The sequence below is a fragment of the Habropoda laboriosa genome, unplaced genomic scaffold, assembly GCF_001263275.1.
Source record: "Habropoda laboriosa isolate 0110345459 unplaced genomic scaffold, ASM126327v1 scaffold18, whole genome shotgun sequence".
Classification (NCBI taxonomy): domain Eukaryota; kingdom Metazoa; phylum Arthropoda; class Insecta; order Hymenoptera; family Apidae; genus Habropoda; species Habropoda laboriosa.
The window spans coordinates 1,919,780-1,945,133 of record NW_017100152.1 but is presented as its reverse complement, the minus strand read 5'-3'; the positions used below and the strand labels follow the sequence as shown (position 1 = coordinate 1,945,133).

Here is a 25,354-nt window from a genome sequence, read left to right as displayed (position 1 = left end):
CACACATTATCGTACCGAACCATCGACTAGCGAACCAACGTCATTTTAATATCCGTCGTTTTAAACCCTTGTAATTCTTTACTCTTACATTAATTAAAAAGTCATGTTTTAATAAAGTAATAGAAAAAGTAATCAACTTTTTGTCAATTTTTTTTAAACAATGGATTCCTAATGGAAACACGTTCATCTGCTAGGCTTAGATAACTACCTCCCTGATCGAAAACAACTGCTCTGACCTTCAATCCTGTTTCATGCAGTGCATTTAATATTTTCATTTAGAATGACCGATAATTCATGCTTCTTAATTCGAAATTTTGATACAAAGAAAGCTAATGGTTGTTTCCAATTAGTGAACAGCCCACGTAGCATAAACACAAGAACTTGTATATCCACAGCTAAATTTCTATCCAAAGATTCTAAATCTTCGAAACCTTCAATGATCTGTCTCCTTAGGTGAAAATCCAGATACTTTTGGATGACCATCTCATCAAACATAAGAACGGAATTGCTACCTGCGACTTCCATGTATAGTCGGGGCCACGATATAGCGAGGTCGTAAAATCGGTCAGACGTCAAAGTAAACATGTTTTAGCTGCCGGGACCCGAAAATTGACAGAGATACGAGCAGATAAGTACTTGAAACCATTGTCAGGACCGTACGAAGAATTCTTGTATCCAGCGAAAGTCAACTGATTCTAATATATTTACTGAAAACTGCATGCAGCTAGGACAAATTAGGGTTTCTCCCTCTGGGGGAAGCCGCTTTTGGAAGTACGGTTACAAGTATAGGTCTTATTGAGGTCTTTAACATCTTCATTTACCTGCTCGTGTTATATACAGATAGAAAGTGCAAAAAGATTGTGTAGCTTAATATTAACATATTTTCCATTTGTAAATGAAATACCATTTTCTACTTGAAGTACCAAATCATATGCTACCATTCGTTTATTGTTGGAACCCTCAGACTGCAACACACGGCCTTGAGTGCCGCAACATCAATCGATGCCGATTCTTGAGAGTTTAATTTACGACCTCGCTATATCGTGGCCCCAACTATATGCAGATTTTAATTTAAGTGCGTCAAGTAAATTCGGCAAATTCTTGGCAAAATGTCTATTTTCCCGAACCATCGAATAATTGTGGCTGGACTTGGAAGATGAAAACCCAAGACACTGCGCATTTTATTATACAAAGCTGGAGATATTATACAATATCATGTACAACTGTTGCTCAATCTTTGCATAACATTTTCGTTTGCTTAAATAACACAAGTAAAACAAAAATTAGTAAAACGCCAGATACTTTTCGACAAATTGTTTTCTTCAAACACGTATCATTGATATTGCCTGAAGAAAGTTTATATTTTAATCGATTCAATTTGCCCGTAATTGCAAGCGAAGAATATTACATTTATCCCTCTCTTGCTTTCATTGCATCTGGATTTCCATCAGCCGCTGTTCCAAGCCATTGTATTCTTTTACTGACAAAGTGTCATCACTTTTAAAATTAGCGTCTGTTTCATTATAATTAGTATTTCCACCATGAACAAGTGAATCAAGAAGTTTCGGCACGGCATCTTTGCACAGCCGACCCGATACATGAAAGGAATTTTTAATGAAACGATGACTGCACACATATTACGCTTCTTTTCAATTCCACATTAGACATTTCCACCCAACCATCTAAACTGCAGTTAACTAACCAGATTATGCACTGATCATTGTCATTAATCGGAAATTAATGAAAAGTAGTACCATCAGTTACATCACGATTTGTTAAACCGCAAGTCGGGTAGACACACTTTTTATAATGGATTTTACGTCGGTAGACTCCATTGTCCACGATAATCTTTATTTTAATAAGCAAAAATAAAAAGAAAAGTAGTGAAAATAAAAATAAAAATATAAGAAGCGAAATAGAAATAAATTTTTTAATAGAAAGTAAAACGCAGATGTTTACTTTTAATGCATGCCATGTAAAAGAAAAATAATATATATGTATATTACTTATCTGGATCTAAGCTTTTCCGCGTAGAAATTTCCAGTCCTTACATTCACATTCGTGTGACACGCGTAACGAAATTAAAGGGACTCGAAATTTTGTCTCCTTCATTATTTAAAATAACAAATGTCTATTAGTGTTCTTGATTTCAATTCCTACCACTTATAGCGCAGTGATATAATACCAGTCCCAATCGATACAGTAGGATGTGACACGAAAATGGTAACGGGGTTCTAGGACCCCGTGGTTGTGTGACAAAACAATACATTGCATGTGTGTTCCAGTCTATATCTCGCTGTGACAAAACCTCTGATTTTTTGCACGATCGGTATTTCAGAACGTGAGACATAAAGTCTCGTAAGATGATAGGTCTATTCTGTACTTTGTCTGTGATAGTATATGATTTGTTCTTGTTCTTTGTTTTTTACCTTTATGTTAACGGAACTATATAAATTATATACCCAAGTTTTCTAAGTAAGAATAAAGAATATCCGTACATTTTATCCATTTTATCCTTTATAGTAGAACGATAGGGTTAGTACCTAAACAGCGGCTCGTTTCTTCTGCGAGTAACGGCAAATGCGCATTAAACGTCTAATTCGCCAATTTTCTTAAGCTTCGTTCTTTTGTACAATTAAAGCTTGTGAGTAATAGCTTTCAGCGTGACGTTTGAATCACAAATAAATATGGTACCAAGCAGCATGTAGTTTTATATGCACAATGTGTTTGTCATAAATTCGGCCTACATAATCAAAATGTAATTTGTTAAAATTCGTTGATTTGTAGAAAGCAAAGAACGATCCGTTAAAAACTATTTAACAAAATGGCAACTTTAAATAATGTATTAAAAGCTATAGAAGCTTTGAAAGTAGCTCAAGAATCGAACACTATTCTGTCAGATTCAAGCGCAAGGTACAAGAACAAATTGTTTGTTTTTTTTTTCTTCGTTTAATGATTATTGAAATAATCGTATGAATGTAAGAAGAAAAATTTTATTAAACGAATCATTTATTTTCTTTAAACAATCCATATGTATACACATACTCATATATGTAATAAAAAGTTGTTAAGAGCCACAAGTCAGTCTGGTAAAATGTTTAATTTATTGTTTGTTTCAATAAAAGGAAAGATAAATTAGCATGTTGCATGACGATAGCAGAAGGAATATGTTCACCAACTGTCAAGGCAGCAGCCAAGTTTCCTCAGGTTCTTAGTCTTTCAATTGAAATATTATTAACATTGTGCAATGATGTTGAATCTGATGTCAGAATGGTAGCAGATGAAACTTTAAATAAAATTATAAGGGTATATCTTAATAATTCTTTATAAGTATTGTAATCAAGCTACCAATATCTTATTTAATATCTGCTGCATTTGGTAGGCAATGGCAGATAGTAATATTGCCAAAGTTCAAATGGAACTTTATAATGGAATAAAAAGGAATGGACCAGCTAGAACATTGAGAGCCGCTCTCTGGAGATTTGGTCTTCTTAGTCATATGATTCGTCCTGCAAGAGGGAAAGCATATGTATCTAATTTAATACCATGCATAGTAACTATTGTACAGCGTTCAGAGGAGTCTGTAATTGAAACACTATCACAATCATTACCATTAATTATGAAAGCACTAGGGCCATTTATGACAGACAATGATGTCAAGGTAATTTATAAAATTTGTAATACAATTGAATGTCTGTAATATCTGTGATATTAAAACTATATTTATACTTACGTTTTTTAGACACTGTTGAAAGCATTGTTTAAAAATGTATTCTCTGTACAAGCAGCATTTCGTAGGGCTGCAGCAAATATGATTTTAGCAACATGTTTGAATTGCCGGAAACCACAGTTTTTTTTAAATTATGTGTTGAAGCATCTTCTAGGTAAACTTTTTTGATGTTACATAAGTAGAAAATAAGTAATTTTTTAGTAATTATATGTTATTTTATTATTGGTATTATAGTATGTATAAGCGAGGACGAGGGTCGTACAGCAACGATAATTGGTATATTTGGATGTATAAGAATAATTTTACCGTATATGTGCAATCCTTCAGAAGTTGAAGATGATGATACAGTACAGATAGATACTTTGTTACAAATTTATGAACTATGTTTACATTATACCAAATGGCATTCTGATCATAATGTTATAAATGCTGTTTTGGAAACGCTGACTCAGCTTTTGAAATCACCTCCAAAAGCTTTAGTATCTTTATTGTTATCAAATCCAGGTATAACACATAGTAGAATAGCATTGAATCAAAATGAAATGTCATTATCCTTAAGCCAAGCAAGTACATCTAGTATTGCCACTGCTTATGGAGAAAATTCTGAATGTACTTTAAATTTACTCGATTCTGATATACCTGAAATAAATTTAAAAATAGAAAAATGGATATTAGACTCCGAGACGGTACTTCCCTCGGGGCAAAATGTGCAAACTTCAAGAGAAAGTTCAAACGAAATTATAGAAATGAAAGGAAAAATTTTGGAAAATTACAGTGGTTTAAAAATTGGAGCTATTGACAGTAAGAGAAAACGTACAAACGAGGACATGGTATTTTTTACTGAACAAACGCGTTATGCATAATTTGATTTCAGATGAAGCGATCGAAGAGGGTAGTGATGTCGGAAGTGAAATAGAAAAATCCGAGAAAAATTCACATCCAGGTTTACAGAATGTGGAAGGAAAAGAAGCAGATGATTCTGAAGAAATCTCATGGTCTATGGCTTCTACTAAGAAGCTATCTTTGGATTTCTCGTCACGGGAAATAGACGTTGGAACTTTTACAGATCCTGATATACCTTTGAAATTTTGTTGTCGTTATTTGGTGTCATCTTTTCTCTTAACTGGCAACGCTGGTCATGTAATACCAGATAAATATTTTCGCGTTAGTGTAAAATCTCTCGCTTTAACTTGCGTGGCTTATATTTTAAAACTTTGTCCAAATCTGTTTTTAATTCCTGTTGCCAAAGAATCGAATCCTAACGAGAACGAACAAATGATAACGGATATCTTATTGTTTGCAAATCATCCAGATCCTCAAATTAGGGGTAATATATCAATTATTATTGGTACTTTCCTGAAATCCGTGTATACTCAATACGGTGGGTCTTTTAAAAAGTTTGAAGCAGATATTACAAATAAGAAAGTACGTGGAAGTATATCGTTAGAGAATTTAATTAAACTACTTATAAAGGTAAATACTCGTTTATATTACATTTTGAATGTTTTGCAATATTGTCTATGGTTGTCTTGAAAATATTGATACGTTGATTTTGAAAATATAGGGATTAGAAGATGATTCTGCTACGACATGTCGACAAACGCTAACGGCATTCACTTTATGTCTGCCAGAATTGTTAGAATCTGTTGACAATAAACATGGAATCACCGTGTTAACTGCATTACCTCAGCTAGTAAAGAATCCATATTTTTTGGTAAAAGTTAAATTAGTGGAATTATTGAGTGAGATATCGTACGTTACTATAGAACATATAACTGGTGGAACAATGTTCCAAGAACATTTCATTGATGTTATCATAACGCTACTAGGTGATCAAGATCAAAGAATTAGACATGCAGCATCAGATGCTATTGTAAAGTAATTATCGAAGTTTACGTTATTCATTAACATATTTTTGCAAGTTTTATTTCCTTGATTAATAAAGAGTCCTTTTTCTAGGAGTATTCCTCTGTTACATTTTCAACAGCCACACGACGATGTAATCACACGAAAAGCTGTACAATACACGGAACAGTTTTTAAGCGCTGTGACCAGAAGTTCCGTGGAATTGTCCTCCTGTCAGGAGAAACAAAAATTCTTTATAAACACGTCTATACAGCCATTTGCAGCTTTGAATTCTCACAACGTAGTGAACTATCGTCCGAACGTAGAGTACTCTTTGTCAATTGTAATCAACATGCTGGCAGAGATCCTTGGAATACAATCGTCAAAGTATTTAGTGTACGGTTGTTGCGAAGCTCTGTTTCGTTTAAGCGACGCGTATAGCACTACGGTATACATTAGAGGATGGGATTGTGTATCACCAAAAACATTATTGAAAAAGTCCCAGAAAAAAAGCGGTAGCCGTTTAGATATTAGCGAGTCAAATTTTACAAGCGACATGATGCCATCGTCTGTGAGCAACGGTCTTTTATCTTTAGCATTACCTTTACTATCGTCATCTCCTATAAGCTTAGACTTATCAACGCATAAACATCTTATTCTACTTGCTGGAAACCTTGCATCAGGTCTGGCTTTTTGCAATTTCAAACCGAGCGATCCGACTAAACCTTGGTGTGGCACGTTTAAGGATAAACAAATAGAATTGTTGTTAATACATGTTACGCGAATGTTAAATATATTTGTTCATATAATTGATGATGTACAATTGACACAAACCAGTACAAAAACAACGTTACTGTCCCTGTCGTCCACGCAAACTTTATCTCCGAAGAAGAAGATAATGATGTCCGAACCAAAGTCGAAAGAGAAAGGAGAAAAGTTTGGAAAGGAGCAAACGGGCGCGTTCGTTTCGCTACCGCATTACATGAAAATGTATGAGATTCTTAAAGCGGCACACATGAATTACATAGCTACCCTTGAGCCGCATGCCAGTGAAATGTACTTGTCCCTGTTAAACGCGATTCTAGACGTCCTTTCGCAAATTCTTGAAATTATATCGGTTAATGAAGCTGCTCAAATCGCAGAAGAAATTTTGTATTATCTACAAAGTACCGTGGTACTATCACCGACTGCGACTGTCCAATGTGTTCAGCAACTGTTGAAGTGTTTATTCAGTACAAACGTGTGTGCACAGTGGAATGAATTGAACGTACAAAAGAATTCAGACAGGATGACAGTACCGTGGGAGGACATCGAAGGATTCTACAATCACTGTTTTCAAAATCCTGCGAGACAAATGGCGGACACTATCAAATCTATGGGAAATAATTGCAGAGGAGAAAACGAACCGGATACTGGGTAAGTTTAGTTTTTCGCTCCAGGTGCGTAAATGCTGTTTCACAAGTTTGTCTTACAGTAGAGTAACTTTTCATTTCAGATGGGTAGGCTTGTTACGTAGGAAGGGAGATAGAAAATTTTCTTCTATTTTTAAGAATTTGGCACGATCGTCAGATCAGAAAAGTTCCGTAGCTTCGTTCATTCGTCTATTCGAACCGATGGTTATAGAATCCTTAAAACAGTACACTGTAACGAGTAACGTGTCGTTACAGTGTCAAGTATTGATGCTGCTCAGTCAATTAGTGCAATTACGAGTCAACTATTGTCTGCTGGACTCTGATGGAATATTCATTGAATTTGTGCTAAAACAATTCGAATTTATCGAGGAGGGTCATGTGCAGCAAACGGAGGATCTTCTGCCAAAGATCTTCAATTTCTTGGTGCATTTGTCCTATGAGAAAAACCATTCAAAAGCTATAATAGGAATCCCAAAGATCATTCAATTATGCGACGGACTTATGGCAAGTGGTCAGCCAGCATTGACACACTGTATACCGGCACTGGCTCCAGTGGTGGAAGATGTATTTTTAATTCGTAATGCAAGCTCAAATCCGGTAGAACAAAGGGAACTGGAGACAACGAGAGAGGTTCTAATTTCGATGCTGTTACGACTCGTCGAGTATTACCAAATCATCGAGCTTTTGGCGTTATGTTTGACAGAGTCTAGGTTCAGTGGAGATGGTAACGGTGAAGAAAAATGGAGAAGATGGTCAAGACTGACGATGGACTCTGTCCTTCCTATGTTAGCATCAGGAAAAATTCGAATAGAATCAGAGAAAGCGCACGTCGCTTTAGTTAAATTGTTGGCGGCCATTTCCCCCACAGTGCTCAGGCCAGTTGACCCACTTTTGAAAGTACTTCTCGTTGTACCGGATTCTTTAGATACGTCGAGTTTGAAATTGAAACGGTGGTTAGGGATGATTAACGTTGTCTTGTTGTCTCTGATTGCTTGTTCGAAGGAGGAGGCAATGCTTGCCCGGCTTTCTGATCTAAGTAGTACAAATATATCCGAATTAATGCACTCGTTTCTTCTTCCGAAATATCCCTCCTGTCCTGAAACTTCTGATCCCCTGAACGTTTTAGACAGCCAGTCCGTTGAAATACCACCAGAGAGAATATTAGCTAGGTTTATATTTAAGGTAATTAGCTTGGTAGGTTCGAAAGTATATAATCTCCTTGGATTGGTCGACCATCAACGTCAACAGAACGATCCGTATATTGGATTTTCAGAATCTATGGAGGATGATTGGTATTTGATTCATCAATTTTCGTTCTTTCTGCAGTTGTGCATACACATGTTCGAGTCTGGAAGCCACTGTAAAGTAGCCAATGCCACTATACAGATGATTCAGGGTCGAAATGTTCTCGAAGAAGAAAAACTACCGATAACCGACTTGAATTGTCTGATGTTAAACATTGGAAACAAGTGTCCAACGTTAACTTGCCAGTGGGCCTATGTAATGACTTTATTAGGGTACAATGAAATGAACTTTTGGTCAAAAGTATTGGGTACTCGTACACGATCCGAGTACATTGTGCATTGTTCTCCAAGCGAAGAAAAGGCAAGCGATGAACAGGCCAGCAGTATCAATATTCAGATTATCCGGAAGGGTGGTATTATACTGTTCTGCGATTACGTCTGCGAGAATTTGAACGACGCGGAACCTCTGACATGGTTACTGGTTAATCATATAAAGGAAACGGTGAATAATGCCATCGAATCTCCCGTCAGAGATCTATTGACAGCAGCTATACACAGAAATCCTGCTGCGAGTGGATTGTTGGTGCAAGCAATTGCTACTAAATGCACAGATTTGTCGCAACCGAGTTTCGTCAAGCGACTTTTCCAGTGCATAGAAGGCGCTCATCACTCTCAAAGTGGAGCTGTTCTAATGACTCTGATACCAAGATTATTGTCCACCAAATATCTTGCTTTATCTAGAATGGCAGCGAAAATAGCTAGTCGAAGAGTAGAGATTTTATTGACCACACCTGCAGCCGATGTGACGAAACAATTGTCGAAAGAGGATTTCGTTAAGATCATGGAGACTTTGCAGTCTACTAAACTTGCAAAGAAACACGGGGGATTGGTCAGCCTGTTAAATAAATTAGGAGTGCAATATTATGACTTGTCTCCTCTGGAACTTGATCAGTGTAGACCATTTAAACCATCCAGCGTGAAAAGTATACAGTTGGATCGTAATTGGTTCTTGTCTCAGGTGAAATTACGATGTTGCAATCCCAATGCTAGCCAGAACCCATTAGAGGCGGCGGAATTATTGAGAGATTTAGATTTCGAAGATTGTCTCGGTATCCTGTCTTCCAAAGAATTCAACGTTACGATCCTCAAGCCTTGCATAATATTAGGCGTACAAACGACTGTCGAAAAGTGCCAGAAGCTCGAATTTGGTGTAGCACAGAATGAGAAAGACTTCAACTTCGAGACTAGCCCGTTATATAGTGCCGCGAAGCAATGTTTATTAGAGCATGTTCGCTATGTGACCGATTTAATGCCGAAACCGCATCATGTTTACAATCCAACGGAATCTCATTCGAAGGAGTCCAAGTACACGCTTCGTTTCGTCGAGCTTCTGTACGAGTCCGCTTATTGGGATATACTTTTCATGTTGATACCAGCTGTGAAGATATACATGAAAACGTTGGAAAAGCTAGCGAATTATAATTTAGCGAAAATCGATAGAAAATGTGAGGAAGATCTGGCGAAATTTGCGATTCTGTGCTTAGAATTAACACACTGGTTGGTACACCGTGACCAGACGAGTATAAAAAAATTGAGGCCAAAAGATATAGAGGTTGCGTTGAGCTGTGCATCAGAGATCTTGAAACATCCTGGCCCGAATAAAATCTTTGGGGAAAACGCGAGGTATTCGTGGGTTTGTAGCGGCGCTGCTTCATTAACAAGAACAGTAGGATATTTGTTAACAACGATCGACGCTTTACCAGTGGTAGACACGCGTGCTCTAGAACCGGCGCTCGGAGACGAGGATACGAAAGATTACGCTCGAGCGTGCGCTCGAATGGCTTGCCTGGTCGCTTGGTTGGAAAAGTGTCAGAAGGAAGGATCGTCGAAAAATATTCCTCGATATCTCTTCGACACGATAAAAGACTTGATCGTGAGTATAGCTCGGCAACCATTGGTAAATTCTTTCATCTTAACCCCGCCACTGGTATGGAAACAAAATTGGAAGGTTGTTGGCTCTGGTCCAACCAAATGTTACTTCCCATTATTACCCTCTGAATCGAATCTCCTTCAGGAGGTGGAAATCTTGGAGCAATTTATTTATAGGATCAATTTGTTAGGCTGGGTTTCGCGTTTGCAGTTCGAGGAAATATGGATGGCACTTTTAGGAGTGTTGAATATTTCTCAAAACGAGAACGTATCATCCGAAGATATTCCAGTGTTGATTCAAGCGAGTAGTTTAGCTCTACAGGCCATAACTAGATTATTGTTGCAAACTTTACTTCTTCCTTACCCTGGAAATCCAAGGGCTAGCACTTTGATGCATCATCCGAGGGATCCTCAGTTATCGGTTCATAAAATCAGCTCGCAGAAATTGTACGCGATTCAAGATTTGCTCACGTGGAAATACGAGTGTGTGAACGATTCAGAAAACATCGGTGGATTTAACATGGATCATATTTTTCATCGAGGAAACGTGGAAAGAGTAGCAAGCTCGAATAAATATACGTACAGTCAACTCTCCGTTTCTTACTTGTGGTCTCAGTGCAACTTGTACGAGGACAAGTTAAATGCCTCCGTCCTCAACCTGAAGAACAGACGAAACGACGCGTTGATGTCCGCGTCGCTTGATATAGATTCCTGTCTTCGTTTCCTGGTGGAACTTTACACGTCTTGGATGTCTCCTCAAGCCAACACACCTATACACCTGCTCACGGAGGTTGTTAAATCTATTCTAGCAATTTCTGAATTGTTCGTGGAAAGAGGTCAGTATCAATGGATGCTGGACATGTGTTTGGATATATCCAGGATTCATCCCACGGAGAACATTATATTGCATCAATATTTGGTGGTTTCTGTGTGCAAGGCTGCTGCAGTACTAACACCATTGGTACGTGTATTTTCAAATTCGTCTTCTTCTTTTTCCTTCGTACAAGTTTGCCTCTTTATCATTATCTTTATTACGCGTTGAAGGACTTTGAGACGTTGGATAAGGTTAAGCGATTAGTAGACGCGAATCTTAAGTCAGGCTTTTTGCCTGCGAGGGTATCCGCGCTACATGGCTCACTGTACCTCTTACAAAGTGCTGTACTTGCAAATTGCGAGGAGACGATGAATATTATACACCCTTTAGCGATAGAGTATATACAGAAACATCTAGATGCGCAAGACTCGATCGGGTAAGAATTTTCGTATGTATTATACATACATTATATATTGTGTGTATCGTTAATCACATTTCGTATAACGTTGCCAGAGTAAATTATTTTTCTAATTTAGCGTATTAAATCAAAATGAAGAACATCAGGGCGTGATGTGGGCTTTGGTATTTTTTTTACTGGAACACGCGGAAGACACACCTCCAGATACAGAAGCTCCGGCTGTGTTAAAATTAGTTCTCACTTTACTCACGTCTCAAAATATTTCTTGTAGCTTGCATCAAACGCTTATGCAGGTATACTAAAGCGTACTATGTACACTGCTCCCCCTAAAATCTATCTGGCAGAATATTAATCATTACGTCTATGCAATCGATAGGGACTCGAGCGACTCGTAGCAACGAAGACCGTGATCGGGAAGGTTGCTGAACAGATAGTCAAAGTTGCGATCGATCGGTTGAAACAGCCTAGTCCCATGCTGTCGTTACCAGCGTTGCAATTGTTGTTGACCTGCATGTACACAGAAGCGGCAGATAAGTTGAACCAGCCGGAAATTGAGGAGCCTTTACCGGACGTGGAACCAGAGGCTTTGGTTCGATCCATAGAGCGCACTTCTGCGATTTTCGACAAAATTAGGAGAGGACATTCGATGGAAGTGGAACTTCTATGCACGGTTTTGTCAGGTGTTCTTGGAGACTTCTTTCCACCGTCTGAAATTTTGACTAAAGTGATAGGAGAATTTTTGTCGCCGCAGCAGCCTCATCCACGACTACTTTCCGCCGTGGTCTTTAAAGTTCGTACCGTGCTTCTTCTTTCTAGGAGATTCAGAACAAGTAAGTCGATTTAATAAAACGTTCGTCATTTGGAAATTATTTGATCGAATAGGTTTGCGAAAGAGCGTGCACTTGCGCGCAAATGGAACTTCTTCAAGACTGGGTCGTATTTAGTTTACCAAACTTTATTCAGAGTTTACCGGTGACGATGTCAACCTGGTGCTTGTCTTGTTTTTTTATTAGTGCATCTACGAACCATTGGCTGAGAGCCTTGTATCCTTTTAAGTTTTTTAACAATTTCTCATTGCCATGATTTATTTCTCCATGAGAAGGTTTCCTTAATAACCCGCGTAGATTTCCTTATATCCAATCGAGAATTGGTAAATACGAATACGAAGATAAAAAGATACTGTGCATCGCTGCTTCCGATTTTTATCACAAGCTACAAAAGGTACGAAGGGAACCCAAGCATAAATTTCAGAATAACAATGAGATTTTTACTCTTTCGATAGTTGCCACAGGAAACTCAAAGGAAGGCTTTTGTGGAAACTTTCGAAGCAGCGGCAAAGGAACCTGGAACACCGTTCAGCGACATTTTAGCGTCCCTCTAGCTATGTAGTTTCATTACTGGATCACCGTCTCGATACGAGAAGATTCAATCAAAACGGGGGAAGTATTCATAGAAACGTTCTTCTTTTTAAATCTCCATTGTAAATTGATGTATGTACAATCGTTGCGCAGTGTAAGTACACTGATATGTGTATGTGATGATATTTATTTTACATCGTGTCCTGGTGAGGAGAAGCGATTTCTGTACAATAAACAATATTTTTTAAATATTCGCTGCCTTTTTGTGCATTTTAATTTTCATCAACTTTACTACATTAAGATTAATTGATCGTCACATTTGTCTTCTGCTTCTGCTTCTGCTTCTGTTTCTGTTTGTTCCGTTTTATGTAAAAGCATACATGCAAGCTACAGTAATAAAATATTTCAACGAAAGATAACACACTGGCTCCAAGAAACAACCCTGCAGCTCCTCCAACGCTAGCTGTAATAAATGTTGTTCCATTTTAAACAGATTTTTATTACATTATTAGGCCATTTAGAATATTATACATACTTAGATAGAGGTACGTACTTAGAAAATCGGTAAATCCATATAACATCGTTCGATAATAGATCACTTGTGGAAATTCGACGATTAAGTTCATGACGGATAAATTCACCGGTGTATCGTAGCTGAAATAATTCGAGAAATAATTATTTTATCCAATTTAGTATACGAATTTAATGTACACGCTTGGATAAGTTTGGACATAAGTACAATTCGGCATTTTCGGTAATTCCAACTTGATAAGTAACGACGTTGCATTTTGGGACGCAGTTACAAACAGGGGGTGGATACTCGTAGAGGAAAAGAAGATTCGTTATACGGCCGATGCATCGAAGCTGCGTTACATTGCACGTATTTATTCCGTCTGTCGAAGAATGAAATGTTTGATATACATTTTGAAAATAGTCCTTCTCTCTATTAAATTACAAACCTATAGGCCTGGCAAAGTGTGGACGACAGTTGCAATGATTTTGTATCACTTTCATTCTACATTCCGTTATGCACATGTTTCTAGTATAAATTGGCCATGTTTCTAAGCCACCGTCGTGAAGAAATTTACACTTTCTTTGTTGAATACGAAGCTCTTCAACGTTTGGCGTTGTTTTAATCTCAGATATCGATATGATCCCTTGTTGCATCGTTCTTGATTTCGCCAATTTCATAGGTGTGTCGTACACGATTAATTCAGAGGGATCACACACGCCTATCTGATCAAAGAAAAATCATATTATACTACGGACCTTCTATTTCTATTCCCCTTACACGTGTATTCGATGTTTAAGCTGGATTCAGATATCACCATACCAGAGCACTGCAGTTTATACCGAAGTTTTCTTGTACACCATCGACATTATAATAGGGCAATTCGTCTGGCACCGGAATCGTAGTCCAATTATTACTTCTCCAATAACTTTTCATGTGTACAAAATTCAATTTATCGTCCTATTATTTCCTTCATTTAGAGAATGAGAATAATGATTTCACTGAATTTATACTAACTCTAACGTAGCATAAACTGCAACGACACTTCTGGTTGAAAAACAGATGCCCCTTTCTGTTGTTATCCAGCCCTCGTAAGGATCGTTCTCTTTCAATATGTTATTAGGAACATGCTGTCGCAAATCGTAAAGAATTTCCAACCATTTATCTGCTGGAACTTTGTCAAACAAAGGTGTCTCCGTCATATTTTCGTATGTGGCGCTACTAAGAAATGTGAAGAACTTTTCCGCTTCCGGTGTATGTTCAATGTTATATCTGTGAAAGTTGTAAAAAACTTGACAGTGTATCCGTCGGTAAAGAAAATCTCTTTTTTCTTTGGATCTTACTTTTTGAATACATATGGAAACTTTTTATATTCCACGTTTGGTAATGGACAAATAAATAGAGCTGGCTTTGATATTTTAAATTGCTCTTGATTGTTGTCTACCACGATCACTGTGGCGTTATTTTGATATCGGTCCCAAAAAATAAACGACAACAGAATGAGACAGACCAGGGCTCCGATAATGAACAGTAGTGCTAGTAAGCTTGTGCAATAAAGTTGACAAATTATTAGAAACTTATTAGAAATTTGTTGTTACCGGTAAATACAGATGAAGGTAGGTGTATTACATCTCAAGAGGATGTCTATTCGGTGTTACCAAATGATTTAGACCGTGTAGAGTTGAAGAGCTCGCGAATTCTACAAAGTACTTTCCAGTGTTTGATTTTGGTTTGATGGTTGGCATGCCAATCTGCTTTGGAAGGTCTGCGGCTACGAATTCTTTTCCCTTTAACGTGGCTTTCGACCGAGCTTGAAAGTCCGCTAATATTTCATTGTTGTAGAAATAATTGCCTCTCATTGGTGTCATTTTTCATACGTAGTTTCGCTTTCCCGCACATGCACTGATCGCTTTTACGTGAAATATGAAAAAAACACCGATTCTCATCGATCGATCGGGAGTCACGAGAGATCAGTGCACGCGACTATTAATTATGTACGATACCTGGAAGTAGATCGATAGAATAGATAACGCGCTGTGATAAGTGGATAATCTGTACTTATAAAAATCCATGCGAATGATAGAATAGAAAGAACACACCCTATCTATTAAACATATTTGAAATTTTAATCATCCACATGAATTTCCACTGCCTACTCCGACACTGCATGAAGAAAACACCCGTGAGTCAATTTTTTACCGCGCGCGTTAGACTTGCGGTGTTTTTGGTATATACAAACTTAACTTTTTCTACGTTTCTTAGTCTTTTTCGTTTCGGCGGTTCCCCTTAATGGCAGAGAAACGACCACTAGTCTAGCCGGAATTTATTATGAACGAAGCTCAATTTGGCTTTACCGGGTTTCGGGTTGTCCAGCATGTCGAGAGGTGCAAATTTCACGGTGAATTCTGACGACGTTGGAACTATGACACAACTCGAGACAGAATCGGTTAGGTTCCTTTCGTTTTCTTTTTTTCCTTTTTTCCTTTAACACGGCCGATGGGACAAGTTTCCACCCGTTGTTCAATGAGTTTTTTTCAGGATTCGGAAGAATTGTTGGTCGAAAGTGACGAGCATTGTTTCCAATGCAATCAACCACGGTGCGACATCGAACCGACAGAACTGGAGAAAAGGCGGAGCAGAAAAACGCAACATATTTTACGGCATTGTCCCTCGTGTCACTGCTCCCAACAAACGGTGAAACGTTCGACTAGAAGAACCAAGTAATTATACGATGAATTTGTGACCGAATACGGACAACAGATCAGCATAATTTTATTGTTACGTTAGGACTCCGAAACACATGGAGGCTGTTTTAAATTGTTACGAAAATTTATTGATAACTCCGACGAATAAAGTGTACCCAAAGTCTCAGAGCAGTTCGTTGTATCCTTGCAAATATCTATCGCAGAATAATTATCAGCAGTCGAGGAAAAGGCCGACGAGCAGTCATCAACGTCAGTATAAAAACGAGGAAGGCCGTATGCTCTCTATGATCAAGAATGTATTAAATTCTGGTGTAGATTACGTACATGATGTTTACTGTGAATGTCCACCGCGATCTCTGAGAAATAACTGTAAGAAAGAGGGTAATAATTGGAGGGACGAGCAGGTAATGATAATCTTTCGAATTGAATATATTTCGAATTATAATTTTATTTGTGGGATAGATGGTGATGGCAGGAATCGCAGGCACTATGGAAATACATGGGGAAACTGCGGGCAAATATATACAGCACAGGAAAGGGCAAACATGGAGTTCGAGGCAGCGCGGTGAAAAAAGCAATGAGAAATACGACTTGAAAGACCACGAAGACAACGATTCGAGGTACACTAGCGGCACGTTGAGATTCAATTTGGCCCAGTACGAGGATTTGAAGAAAATGGACTCGAAACGCGTCGAGGACGATCAAAAAGAGCAGACAAAGAAGAAGTCTTCTATCTTGAAAACGTGCAGTTTGCAAACTTCGTTGAAAACGAAACATATCAAAGACGTGGTAAATCTTTTTGCCTCCCAAATGTCTATTATAATATATGTACATGCTAACTTCGTGTCTTCGAATCTTACCCTCAGTCGAAGCCCAAAGTTTCAACGATCGATGATTATTCGAAAGACAAAGACTTAGCGACAGAAGATCAATCGACTTGTAAGCAGCGAAAACAATCTGCCACTCGACAGGATTCTCCTTGCAGTAGGCCGAATGAAGAATCGACGTCTAACGAGGAAGAGGTTAGAGAAGATTCGTATCGTGAGTTAATCGTTAAAGACAAGGACCAGGATAGTTCTTATAGAAAGAATATTTTCGCTGGTGGAGACCTCGATCTTCGTACCACTAAAAGTCACATCCTTGGTGTGATCGATAAGGCTCTCAGCAAAAATTTTGTTACATCGTTGGATCAGCAAAAGGTTTTTCCATTTAAATGAGAATTAACTAAAGTCCATGCGTAAATCACGTCCATCTTTCAGAATGCAGAATCGAGTGAAGGATTAATGGAGGAAGGAATTTGTATAGGGATAGCGCGTACGCTGCAGGCTGATTGCTGTCAACCGCTTGCAGAGGATCTATTCAATCACTGTGAATCGAGGGAAGAGTACATACAGAAGCTGAAAATTCTTAAGTGGGAGTATATGAAACTCATTCAGAACGAGTTTAGGAAACTGTGGAAGCTACAACAATTTCTGGACAATTATTCACCGCGACAACCTTTAGCAGCAACGTTTCAACCACATTCGAGTCCGGTCGAGCAACGAACCGAGGAATGGCAGCAACAGCAACACGAGGAGAAACACAAAAATTTGGGAAAGATTTCTTGAACGTCTCGAACCACTTTTTTTTAGCTATGTCTGTACATGTAGTCGAATAAAAGACTGGAGGCTGTGATATCACAGACACCTGTTTACCATTAGATCTTTAATTTCTATTACCTATACCTTCTGTTGAAAATATATTTTTCTGGAACTATACGTAACGGTCGAAGGTATGCGGAATATTTATTAAAGATAAAAAGAAAAATGCACGATATAAAATAAAATAAATATATTTCCTAATATAAAGAAATAAATACTTTCAGAACCTTGACGTATTTGGAATGTTCGAGTTCGTATCAACCAGCAGCAGTCTCAAATATCCTAAAATCATTTCCATCGATTAGAATCTCGTATTGTCTGGCATTTTAACAAAGTACGCCACTTTATCCTCGGCCACCCTGTAATTGTGAATCCATCTGGAGCCTTTCCTGAGACTGCCGTCAATTCCATCCCTCCACACCCCTGCAGGCAAGTAAACCTCTCTCTGCCTACTACCAGAATAGAGAACGGGCGCCACTATGAGTTCCTCACCCACGGAAAATTCATCCACGACGACATGACAAGCTGGATCAGCTGGATCCAACATCCATAACGGTCGGATTATCGGCAAGCCTGTATTCAGTGTTTCTTTCGCGTATTTTTTCAACAAAGGAGTCACAGTTTTCTGTCTCAAGGTGGTCAACCTCTTGGCTATCTCTAGCACAGATTCATCTGAATATTTACTTGGTAGATGAGTGAAACGTATCACTGGTAAAAATGTAGAGAGTTGTAGCCATCTAATGTACAATTCTTTGTCGGGCAAATTCACCTCGAAATCATTGTCAGGATTATTGTCAGACATGGGAAGAGCCACGTCTCCGCCAACAGCGCCCGGCATAATAAATGGGTACCCAATCATCCCGTACGTTAAAACAGTGGGAATTACTGTCTTGATAGCCTTCCAAGAGGAAGAAAACGGTGGAAGGGAGACGAATACCGGCGCCCTGGGTCTGGAGATCGCGCCAGATACTCCGATCACTGGTACGGAACCCAAGATAGATTTAGTGAACACCGTTTTGTAGTGATCAGGATTAGTTAGTGGTTGCTCGCATTTGTAGTAGTGAGGCATGTCTTGAGCGGTGCCCAAATCGAGGTAGAACGAATCTACGTGATATTTCATGATCAAGCTTTCGAGCTTGGACTGTAGCCAGGGCAGAGTTTTATTGTTCGTGATGTCCAAAACGCCGACACTATTGCTGTGTTTGTATCTGTGGACAAAATCAAATGTTCACTTGGTGGAATGATGGTGCAGCGTGAAAGAAAGGGAAAATATTATCATCGGGGGTATCATACCTAGTTAAAGCCGGTATCCTTGGATCGCTTCCCCTCTCGGAAATCAATAACCTATTGGATACTGCGTCTCGAAAATTTATAGACTCCGTGGATAAAAAAGGCTGGATGGTAAATACGATTCTAAACCCTCGACGATGAATGATATTGATCGTTTCTTCTATCGAGGGGAACCGTTCTTCGTCCAATATGAAGTCACCGGGACTAGGTTGCCATTCTTCGCTTAATAAAACGTGCCCTTGTCGTAGAAAGCCTAAAGCTATCACGTCCTCTGTATAATTGTACACTGCAGCTTCATTTATCGGTGAAATTTGCCAGACAGGCTCAGAAAGTAGAGAGTGAACCGCATGAAGTTCATCTGGCTTCAGACCATCCCATAAGGACTTCTCTGCCATGGAAGAGTGCAAATTCTTCATGTTATCCGTCGCACAAATCGTGTAATTTAGTTGTGGGAATGGTGTCAGATGATTAATATAAGCGAAAGCGTCGTGCTTAGCCTGCAAACAGAAATTATTGCTTCTGTTTGCATTGATGGATATATACAGGGGTGTTTCTGGATCGACCAGAACGGTAGCACCCTTCGAGTTCAAGAAGTATCTCTTCAAAACGTTGCCGAAAGGATGCTTGGTGATGTCACCGGTAATAAAAGGGCTTAAATCGAGGCGTCCACGTTCCAGTGGATAAGGCATGTTTTGTACTTGCCCACCGCCATACCAATGGCCCCTTTTTGGGGACCAATCGAAGCAGTCCTTCGGATTGTAGTGAGGAGTCAAGCTCTGCCAGGTGACGTGGTAACAGTGCATGTCCTCGTGCTTCGCGTGAGCAAGGTATAAACGTGCCTGTTGAAGCCACTCGAGGCAGACTGAGTCCTGCATTTGGTGACGAGCTAGACACGGGAAAACTCCTGTTTCTGTTGGTATTCCTTCGCCTAATCGCGCTGCGATTACTTCGGTTCCAGTGCTACTGTAGACGTGCATCACTCTTTCGTTCTTGTTGAACCTGGAAATGAAGATAGTCGTGCCTTTTAACATATTTGCAAATGATGAAAGTTTCATCGATATTGCTTACCTAAATTTTTCGAAATAAGCCCGCTGAAGAACGTGTTGAGTATAATAAATATGAGCGAAGCCTACGAGAAAAACGACGCAAAGGAATAGTATTCCGACGAAAGCACGAAGTCTGTAAAAAGTTATGAATACAGTCTAATAATTCAAAGTCCAATGATTAAAGTTCAATTTCGAATATATTTACCTGTAGTCAGCGTTCTGTCTCTTTTTACTGCTGCGCAGAGCTTGCGGAATCGATAATTGTAGTTTCTCCTTGAGTAAACTGCTAATGCTGTTAACGCTCGTTATCGTAGAGTTGACGCTCTGCGCCCCGGAAAGCTCCATGGGATTGTTTCCTAATTTTTGATTCATCATTGGTGACATGGTCCTATTTTTCTTTCGAGGAGGAGCTTGCAACGGTACTCTGAACAGTCATGGAAAGAAACGCGTAAAAATCCCATTAAAAAGAACTGTTGCTCTTTTCCTCTACCTTTGCAGAGACACAGCACTGCCTACGTCGTATCTTGGAATCATTTTCCTCTCGAAATTTCACTCTCATCGAATTGATTATCACCGATTAATGTATCATCAAAAGGAGAGATAGAAATAGAAATACAGAGTGTTCGATGTTACGCATAAAGCAACTGGCAGAAAGGCTCGAGAACAAAGCCAGTATTTGTGAGGCCTGAAAATCTCTAAGGTACACAATTTCTTAATCTCGCTGAGTGCATTGTAAATTACACGAGACAACGATACGCAGCACTGTAGCACCAAGTACGCAGAAAGTGCACGCTTCTTTCCACATAGGAGATAGCAGTACAGAAAATAGAAGTTTGTTGTAATGACCAAATGAAGACTGGCTGCTGCAAAGATTGGGAGAGTATGGAGCAAACTCGTAGAGCGATAACCCTGAAGCGATATAGAGAAGGTCGGACTCGAAGATGATCCTCCCACAGTGAACACGACTCTCCAAACAAATTAATACTAGTTTCTATCGATGAGACGAAGGATTCACATGTGCAACGTAGCCTGCTTTTAATTTAACAAAGACCGTTTAAGTTTTAACGAAGGAAAGAGGAGCACGAGGCGCGAGAAGAAAGTAATTTTGAAGAATTCTGATAGATAGCCGATTAAGATTAGATGAAGAAATTGGAAATGTACTTACTTGGCCAGCTGTTCGTCATTCGCTTCTTCCTCGGTCTCAGAGCCAAGCGGACTTCCATTGGGCGTCGAGCCGCTATTGCTGAATGTCACGCTGCTGCTGCTGCTGCTGCTGGTATCATCGCTTTCCGGCCTCGTGAATTTCGAGGCGGTTCCCTGCGAGAATCAACAATTTCAATCTGTTTAAAGAATAAGATAAGAACGAATATTCAGTGACGTTTGACATTTAGGTACTGATCGTGCGATCTTGTGCACTGTGGGCCACAAGAGTCGAACCGAGCCACGATAGAAAGTGAGACCTGTCGTTTTGCGTGACACTATAGAACTGCTTTCGCAGGAACGTAAAACGGCACAGCACAATGTATGCACAGGTTGACGATGGTAAGCATTACGTAATCTCCGAGAAATCATGTCTTTTTTTTTTGATCACGTATGTAGTTCTGTCATATGCGAGGAGCGGTCGAATAAAAAAGTGCTTTAGAATTTTTTTTTTTGGATTATAAACTATTTTTTTTTTTATCATGGAATTGATAATGTAGTTAGGGAACAACTATAGCCCCCTCCGAAATGCAACTTCCCACCACGTGACGCTCACAATCAGCTGTTTGGAAGGAAGTGTATCTATTTGTATTTCAGAAGATCTATAGTGTATGCGAAAAACTCGCGAATGGAAAGCGAACCTCTGTTTCTCCAATAGCGGCTAGCGCCCTTTCCAGAGAATAGATGGAACTGTATTTCGGATTCTTGACATCCTTCTTCTTCATCGATAATAATGGTTCTTTTTCCTCCGAATTTTTCATAAAAACAACAAATACGCGACACTGTGTGTAAAAAGTTTATCGAAATTGCAATTTAACTTGTTTGGAAAAGAAAAAAGAAAAATACTTTTGGTAAGAGAAAACACCGCAGCTTCTGTCACGAATACCTTCTCCGTTTCTGGTAAACACGTGCCGATATTTCCTTGCTGCTGATATCCTTACTTGCTGTTGACGGTCTTTGATTGCTTGAAACCAAGAATATACGCGCGATATTTGATTTGTGAACGTCTACGAGGAGGGATGTACATGTTTATCAGGAGAATTCGCATTGCCAAGTGTGAACCAACAGGCAAGGTCTTCTGTTGGTTCTTCCATGAATTTGACTACTTTTTTATTATACCTTTTGTCTATCAATTCGTAAATCTTCCATCTCGTCTAGATTACTGGGCATCGAGATACTTGTTTTACGTATACGTGTTGCAGAAAGTTGCGCAGATTCTTCGAGCCCCCCTGTTGCCGCTATTCCACTGCCGGTAATTTCTCCAATTTTGTCCTTCGACGGTGTTGTCCTTTCGTTATATTCTGCCGCCACGTTGGAGGCGTCTGAAAAGTCGTGCATCATGTCTTTCTTAAATTTACCCTACCTCTTTAACAATACCTGGTCAATGGAAATATTAAGGTTACTTTTTGTTTTCATTCGTTTTTGTTTTTCTCACATTAGCATTTAAACGTCAAGTTTGACACGTAATATAACCGTAACCACGAAGAAAAATGTCAATGAAGAACGCAGCACTTCCTTCTACGTGAAATGTAGAAATAGGAAACGGAATAAAAAGGAAGCCGACAACTTTGAAATATCGCGAAGATGTGTGACTGCCAAGTAGATAAAAAGATCGGTGATAATGCTGGTGGCCCGGAAACGGTGATGCTTTTTAAAAAGTGTCCAAAATCTTATCGTCCAGGGAAAGATGTGACGAGAGCATCGAGTGATACAATTTTAGATAAAGATGCGTGGGTTCCCGGCGATTCCTCGCAGTCCGGTTTTGCGTTCACAGCTTGTGATTCGATTAAACGATCCTTATCCACCTCAAACAGTTACACCAGCTCCACCAAAACGGTAATTTCACAATAAGGTGTTTTGATAAATCTTCTTTACAAATAATTCTCAATTTTGTATAAAGCCTAATAGTTTTAATTGAACAGTACAAGTTCGTCAGTCCACGAGAATGCGAGTGTTTCGGAGAAGGCGAAGAAGAACCTTGGCAACCACCGGTATTTTCTTACGAGCCCTGCATCGAGGAGGAAGAAGTTGAAGAAAGGCCAGACATCGAGTGTACTTTGGCAATTATAAAGCCGGAAGCAGTAATTTACAGAAGACAAATCGAGCAACGTATATTCGAGGAGGGTTTCGAGATCTACCAAACTAGATGGCTGCAATTGACGCCAGAGCAAGTTTCCGAATTTTATTCGGACAGGTATGGGCAGATGAATTTTGCTCATTTTGTTGCCTACATGGCATCTGGCCTCATAATCGTTCACGTTTTGGCGAAACGACGCGGTGTACAAGAGTGGAGGCTTCTCATAGGACCAACGAAAGTAATTTAAAAACGGTAAGAATTGTGGAAAAATTGTACAATTGCAAAACACTTTAGGTCGCTGAAGCTCGCTTATATTACCCTGATAGCATAAGAGCAAGATACGGTAGAAGAGGTGAAGAGTTTAAAAATGCAGTTCATGGAAGCAACACTCGCAAAGAGGCCGAAAAAGAAATTCATTTCTTTTTTCCTGAGTGTAAGAATAGCCATAGAATAATTTAAAAAAAGAAAAACTTAGCGATGATTGGAGAAAATTTATTTCAGTCATAATCGAACCTCTTTTGAAAAATAAAACAGCAGTCGATTATTTATGGGAGGTGCTCAATCCTATTCTCGTGGAAGCTCTATCTTTGGTAAAACGAATGACTAATATGTAAGTATGATCAACTTTGTTAGTAATGATTTGGAAATATTTCTTTACACAGTGCTGTAAATTAAAGCCCGCAGACCCTGTTCTATGGCTAGCCAATTGGCTGATCATGAATAATCCTAATAAACCGAATCTGCCACAATATCTCGTTACGATACCATAACTTTTTGTTACTAATAAACCAAATATCGTCTCACCTATTGTGGTTGTTTCTTTCGGAGATTCGTGACGTTGACATGGCGTTCTTCTGCTTATTAGTATTCTGTGTGAGCCAGCCAGAATAGGACTATACCTTAGAAAAGAACGTAGATCGCGTTCACTAACTATTAATCATTTAATAGAATGAATATTTTCGAAGTACCTTGAAGTTACCAAATTTTTCACGACATTCACCAATTCTGCGTCTTCGAAAGATCCTCGACAATGTGTCTCATCAGTTTCTTTGGTTAATTTGCAACGTTTTTCCTCGATCTTTTCATCATCGTCTACCCCAGAATTCGTGCTTTCCCTTCCTACGCAGCTTTCTTCCTCTTGTGCTGAATTACTTTCCTTGAAATGACTGTCACTTGGTAAATTAATTGTTCTCGTGGAATACGATTGTAAACGATTCTTCTCGTGAACACGATTCACTTTGTCTAATCGTGAGCCCCAAGTGGAACTTCTGTGTCTAAAAAAGTGAACGTTTTCTTTTCTTTTTTCATTCGTTTAGAAAACGATCGAAGAAAAAGGAAAGCGTAATCAAGACTGCGTTCTACCTAGGTCGATCTTCGTTCTCGAAACGCACTCTTGTAGTCGTTCCAACGTTGCGCTCGTGATCGAAATCATCGCACGTGATTTCCGGTATCACGCCGTACCACATTAACCCATTGCCGTCCGGAATTGTCTGCTCGTCCCGTAGGCCATAACTCCTGTTCGAGGTCTTCGCCTCGTTCTGCGTCTTCTTTCTCGTCGGTTTTTGCAGTGTTTCCGGTGAACAGGATCTCACTCCACTTGGAGACCTTTGAAGAAATGAAAAGATCTCGCGTTTTCAGCAAACCTTCCGAAACTTGATCAACTCTAAAATCTTCGTCAGTATAAAACTAGGTCTGCATTATGCAATGTTTGTTTTGCAATCCTTACTATGCAATTCTCTTCAAAATCCGAATTCAACAAGTGGGACGAAAGATTGCAATACGAAAGAATTGGCGAGCGATTTACCTGTTGGGCGATTGCCAAGGATCCACCCAGGTAGGTTCATAGGAGTTCGTTTGAAGAGTTCCCGTGGTGGGAAATCGTTCCAACTCGGTGGTGTAGGCTGGCTTGTACCAAGGTGATGGGATTCTGATTATTCTACCTGGGGACAACGATTCGTGCACAGTAGTTTGATTCTGTTGCGGCGACTGCAAGGTGGACAATGTAACGCCTCGTCGTTCTGCCAGGCCGACTGGATCGACACTGGCTACTCGGACGTCCCATGGATCGACGATGGAGAGCAATACTTTCTGCGCAAACAGAATAAGGACGGTGAGAGTGTGATGAGGGGGGGAAA

General features: G+C 39.3%; 4 protein-coding genes across 6 annotated transcripts in view; 2 read left to right on the top strand and 2 right to left on the bottom strand.

The window, feature by feature from the left end:
• Positions 1–2,824: 2,824 nt before the first annotated feature.
• LOC108575405 (huntingtin) lies at positions 2,825–12,823 on the top strand. The gene is made up of 15 exons (XM_017938186.1): positions 2,825–2,913; positions 3,126–3,306; positions 3,383–3,661; positions 3,743–3,884; positions 3,965–4,531; positions 4,605–5,203; positions 5,295–5,608; positions 5,690–6,991; positions 7,071–11,121; positions 11,205–11,410; positions 11,511–11,685; positions 11,769–12,182; positions 12,275–12,435; positions 12,517–12,613; positions 12,684–12,823. The coding sequence occupies exons 1-15, from the start codon at positions 2,825–2,827 to the stop codon at positions 12,771–12,773; spliced, it is 8,667 nt and encodes a 2,888-aa protein (XP_017793675.1). The 3' UTR covers positions 12,774–12,823.
• A 229-nt stretch (positions 12,824–13,052) lies between these two features.
• Positions 13,053–15,129, bottom strand: LOC108575162. Its single transcript, XM_017937890.1, has 8 exons — positions 14,891–15,129; positions 14,605–14,805; positions 14,279–14,533; positions 14,084–14,189; positions 13,710–13,986; positions 13,490–13,643; positions 13,304–13,404; positions 13,053–13,213 (listed from the first exon to the last, which is right to left on the bottom strand). The coding sequence occupies exons 1-8, from the start codon at positions 15,127–15,129 to the stop codon at positions 13,053–13,055; spliced, it is 1,494 nt and encodes a 497-aa protein (XP_017793379.1).
• A 776-nt stretch (positions 15,130–15,905) lies between these two features.
• On the top strand, positions 15,906–17,573 carry LOC108575150. Its single transcript, XM_017937878.1, has 5 exons — positions 15,906–15,981; positions 16,049–16,370; positions 16,429–16,755; positions 16,833–17,165; positions 17,226–17,573. The coding sequence occupies exons 2-5, from the start codon at positions 16,062–16,064 to the stop codon at positions 17,571–17,573; spliced, it is 1,317 nt and encodes a 438-aa protein (XP_017793367.1). The 5' UTR covers positions 15,906–15,981; positions 16,049–16,061.
• Positions 17,574–17,862: 289 nt separating this feature from the next.
• Positions 17,863–25,354, bottom strand: part of LOC108575329 (uncharacterized family 31 glucosidase KIAA1161) — a 10,141-nt gene continuing 2,649 nt past the window's right edge. The window contains exons 2-11 of one of the 3 annotated variants that reach the window (XM_017938098.1): positions 25,024–25,307; positions 24,582–24,824; positions 24,188–24,493; positions 24,024–24,118; positions 22,262–22,464; positions 21,108–21,259; positions 20,148–20,366; positions 19,965–20,075; positions 18,900–19,895; positions 17,863–18,814 (exon numbers count right to left, since the gene is read on the bottom strand). In XM_017938098.1, the coding sequence (XP_017793587.1) occupies positions 17,908–18,814; positions 18,900–19,895; positions 19,965–20,075; positions 20,148–20,366; positions 21,108–21,259; positions 22,262–22,464; positions 24,024–24,118; positions 24,188–24,493; positions 24,582–24,824; positions 25,024–25,307 (3,516 nt within the window). In that variant the 3' untranslated portion in view covers positions 17,863–17,907. Of the gene's footprint in view, positions 18,815–18,899; positions 19,896–19,964; positions 20,076–20,147; positions 20,367–20,432; positions 20,565–21,107; positions 21,260–22,261; positions 22,465–24,023; positions 24,119–24,187; positions 24,494–24,581; positions 24,825–25,023; positions 25,308–25,354 lie in introns of those variants that run through there. The other 2 variants (XM_017938106.1, XM_017938113.1) reach the window with 2 other exon arrangements.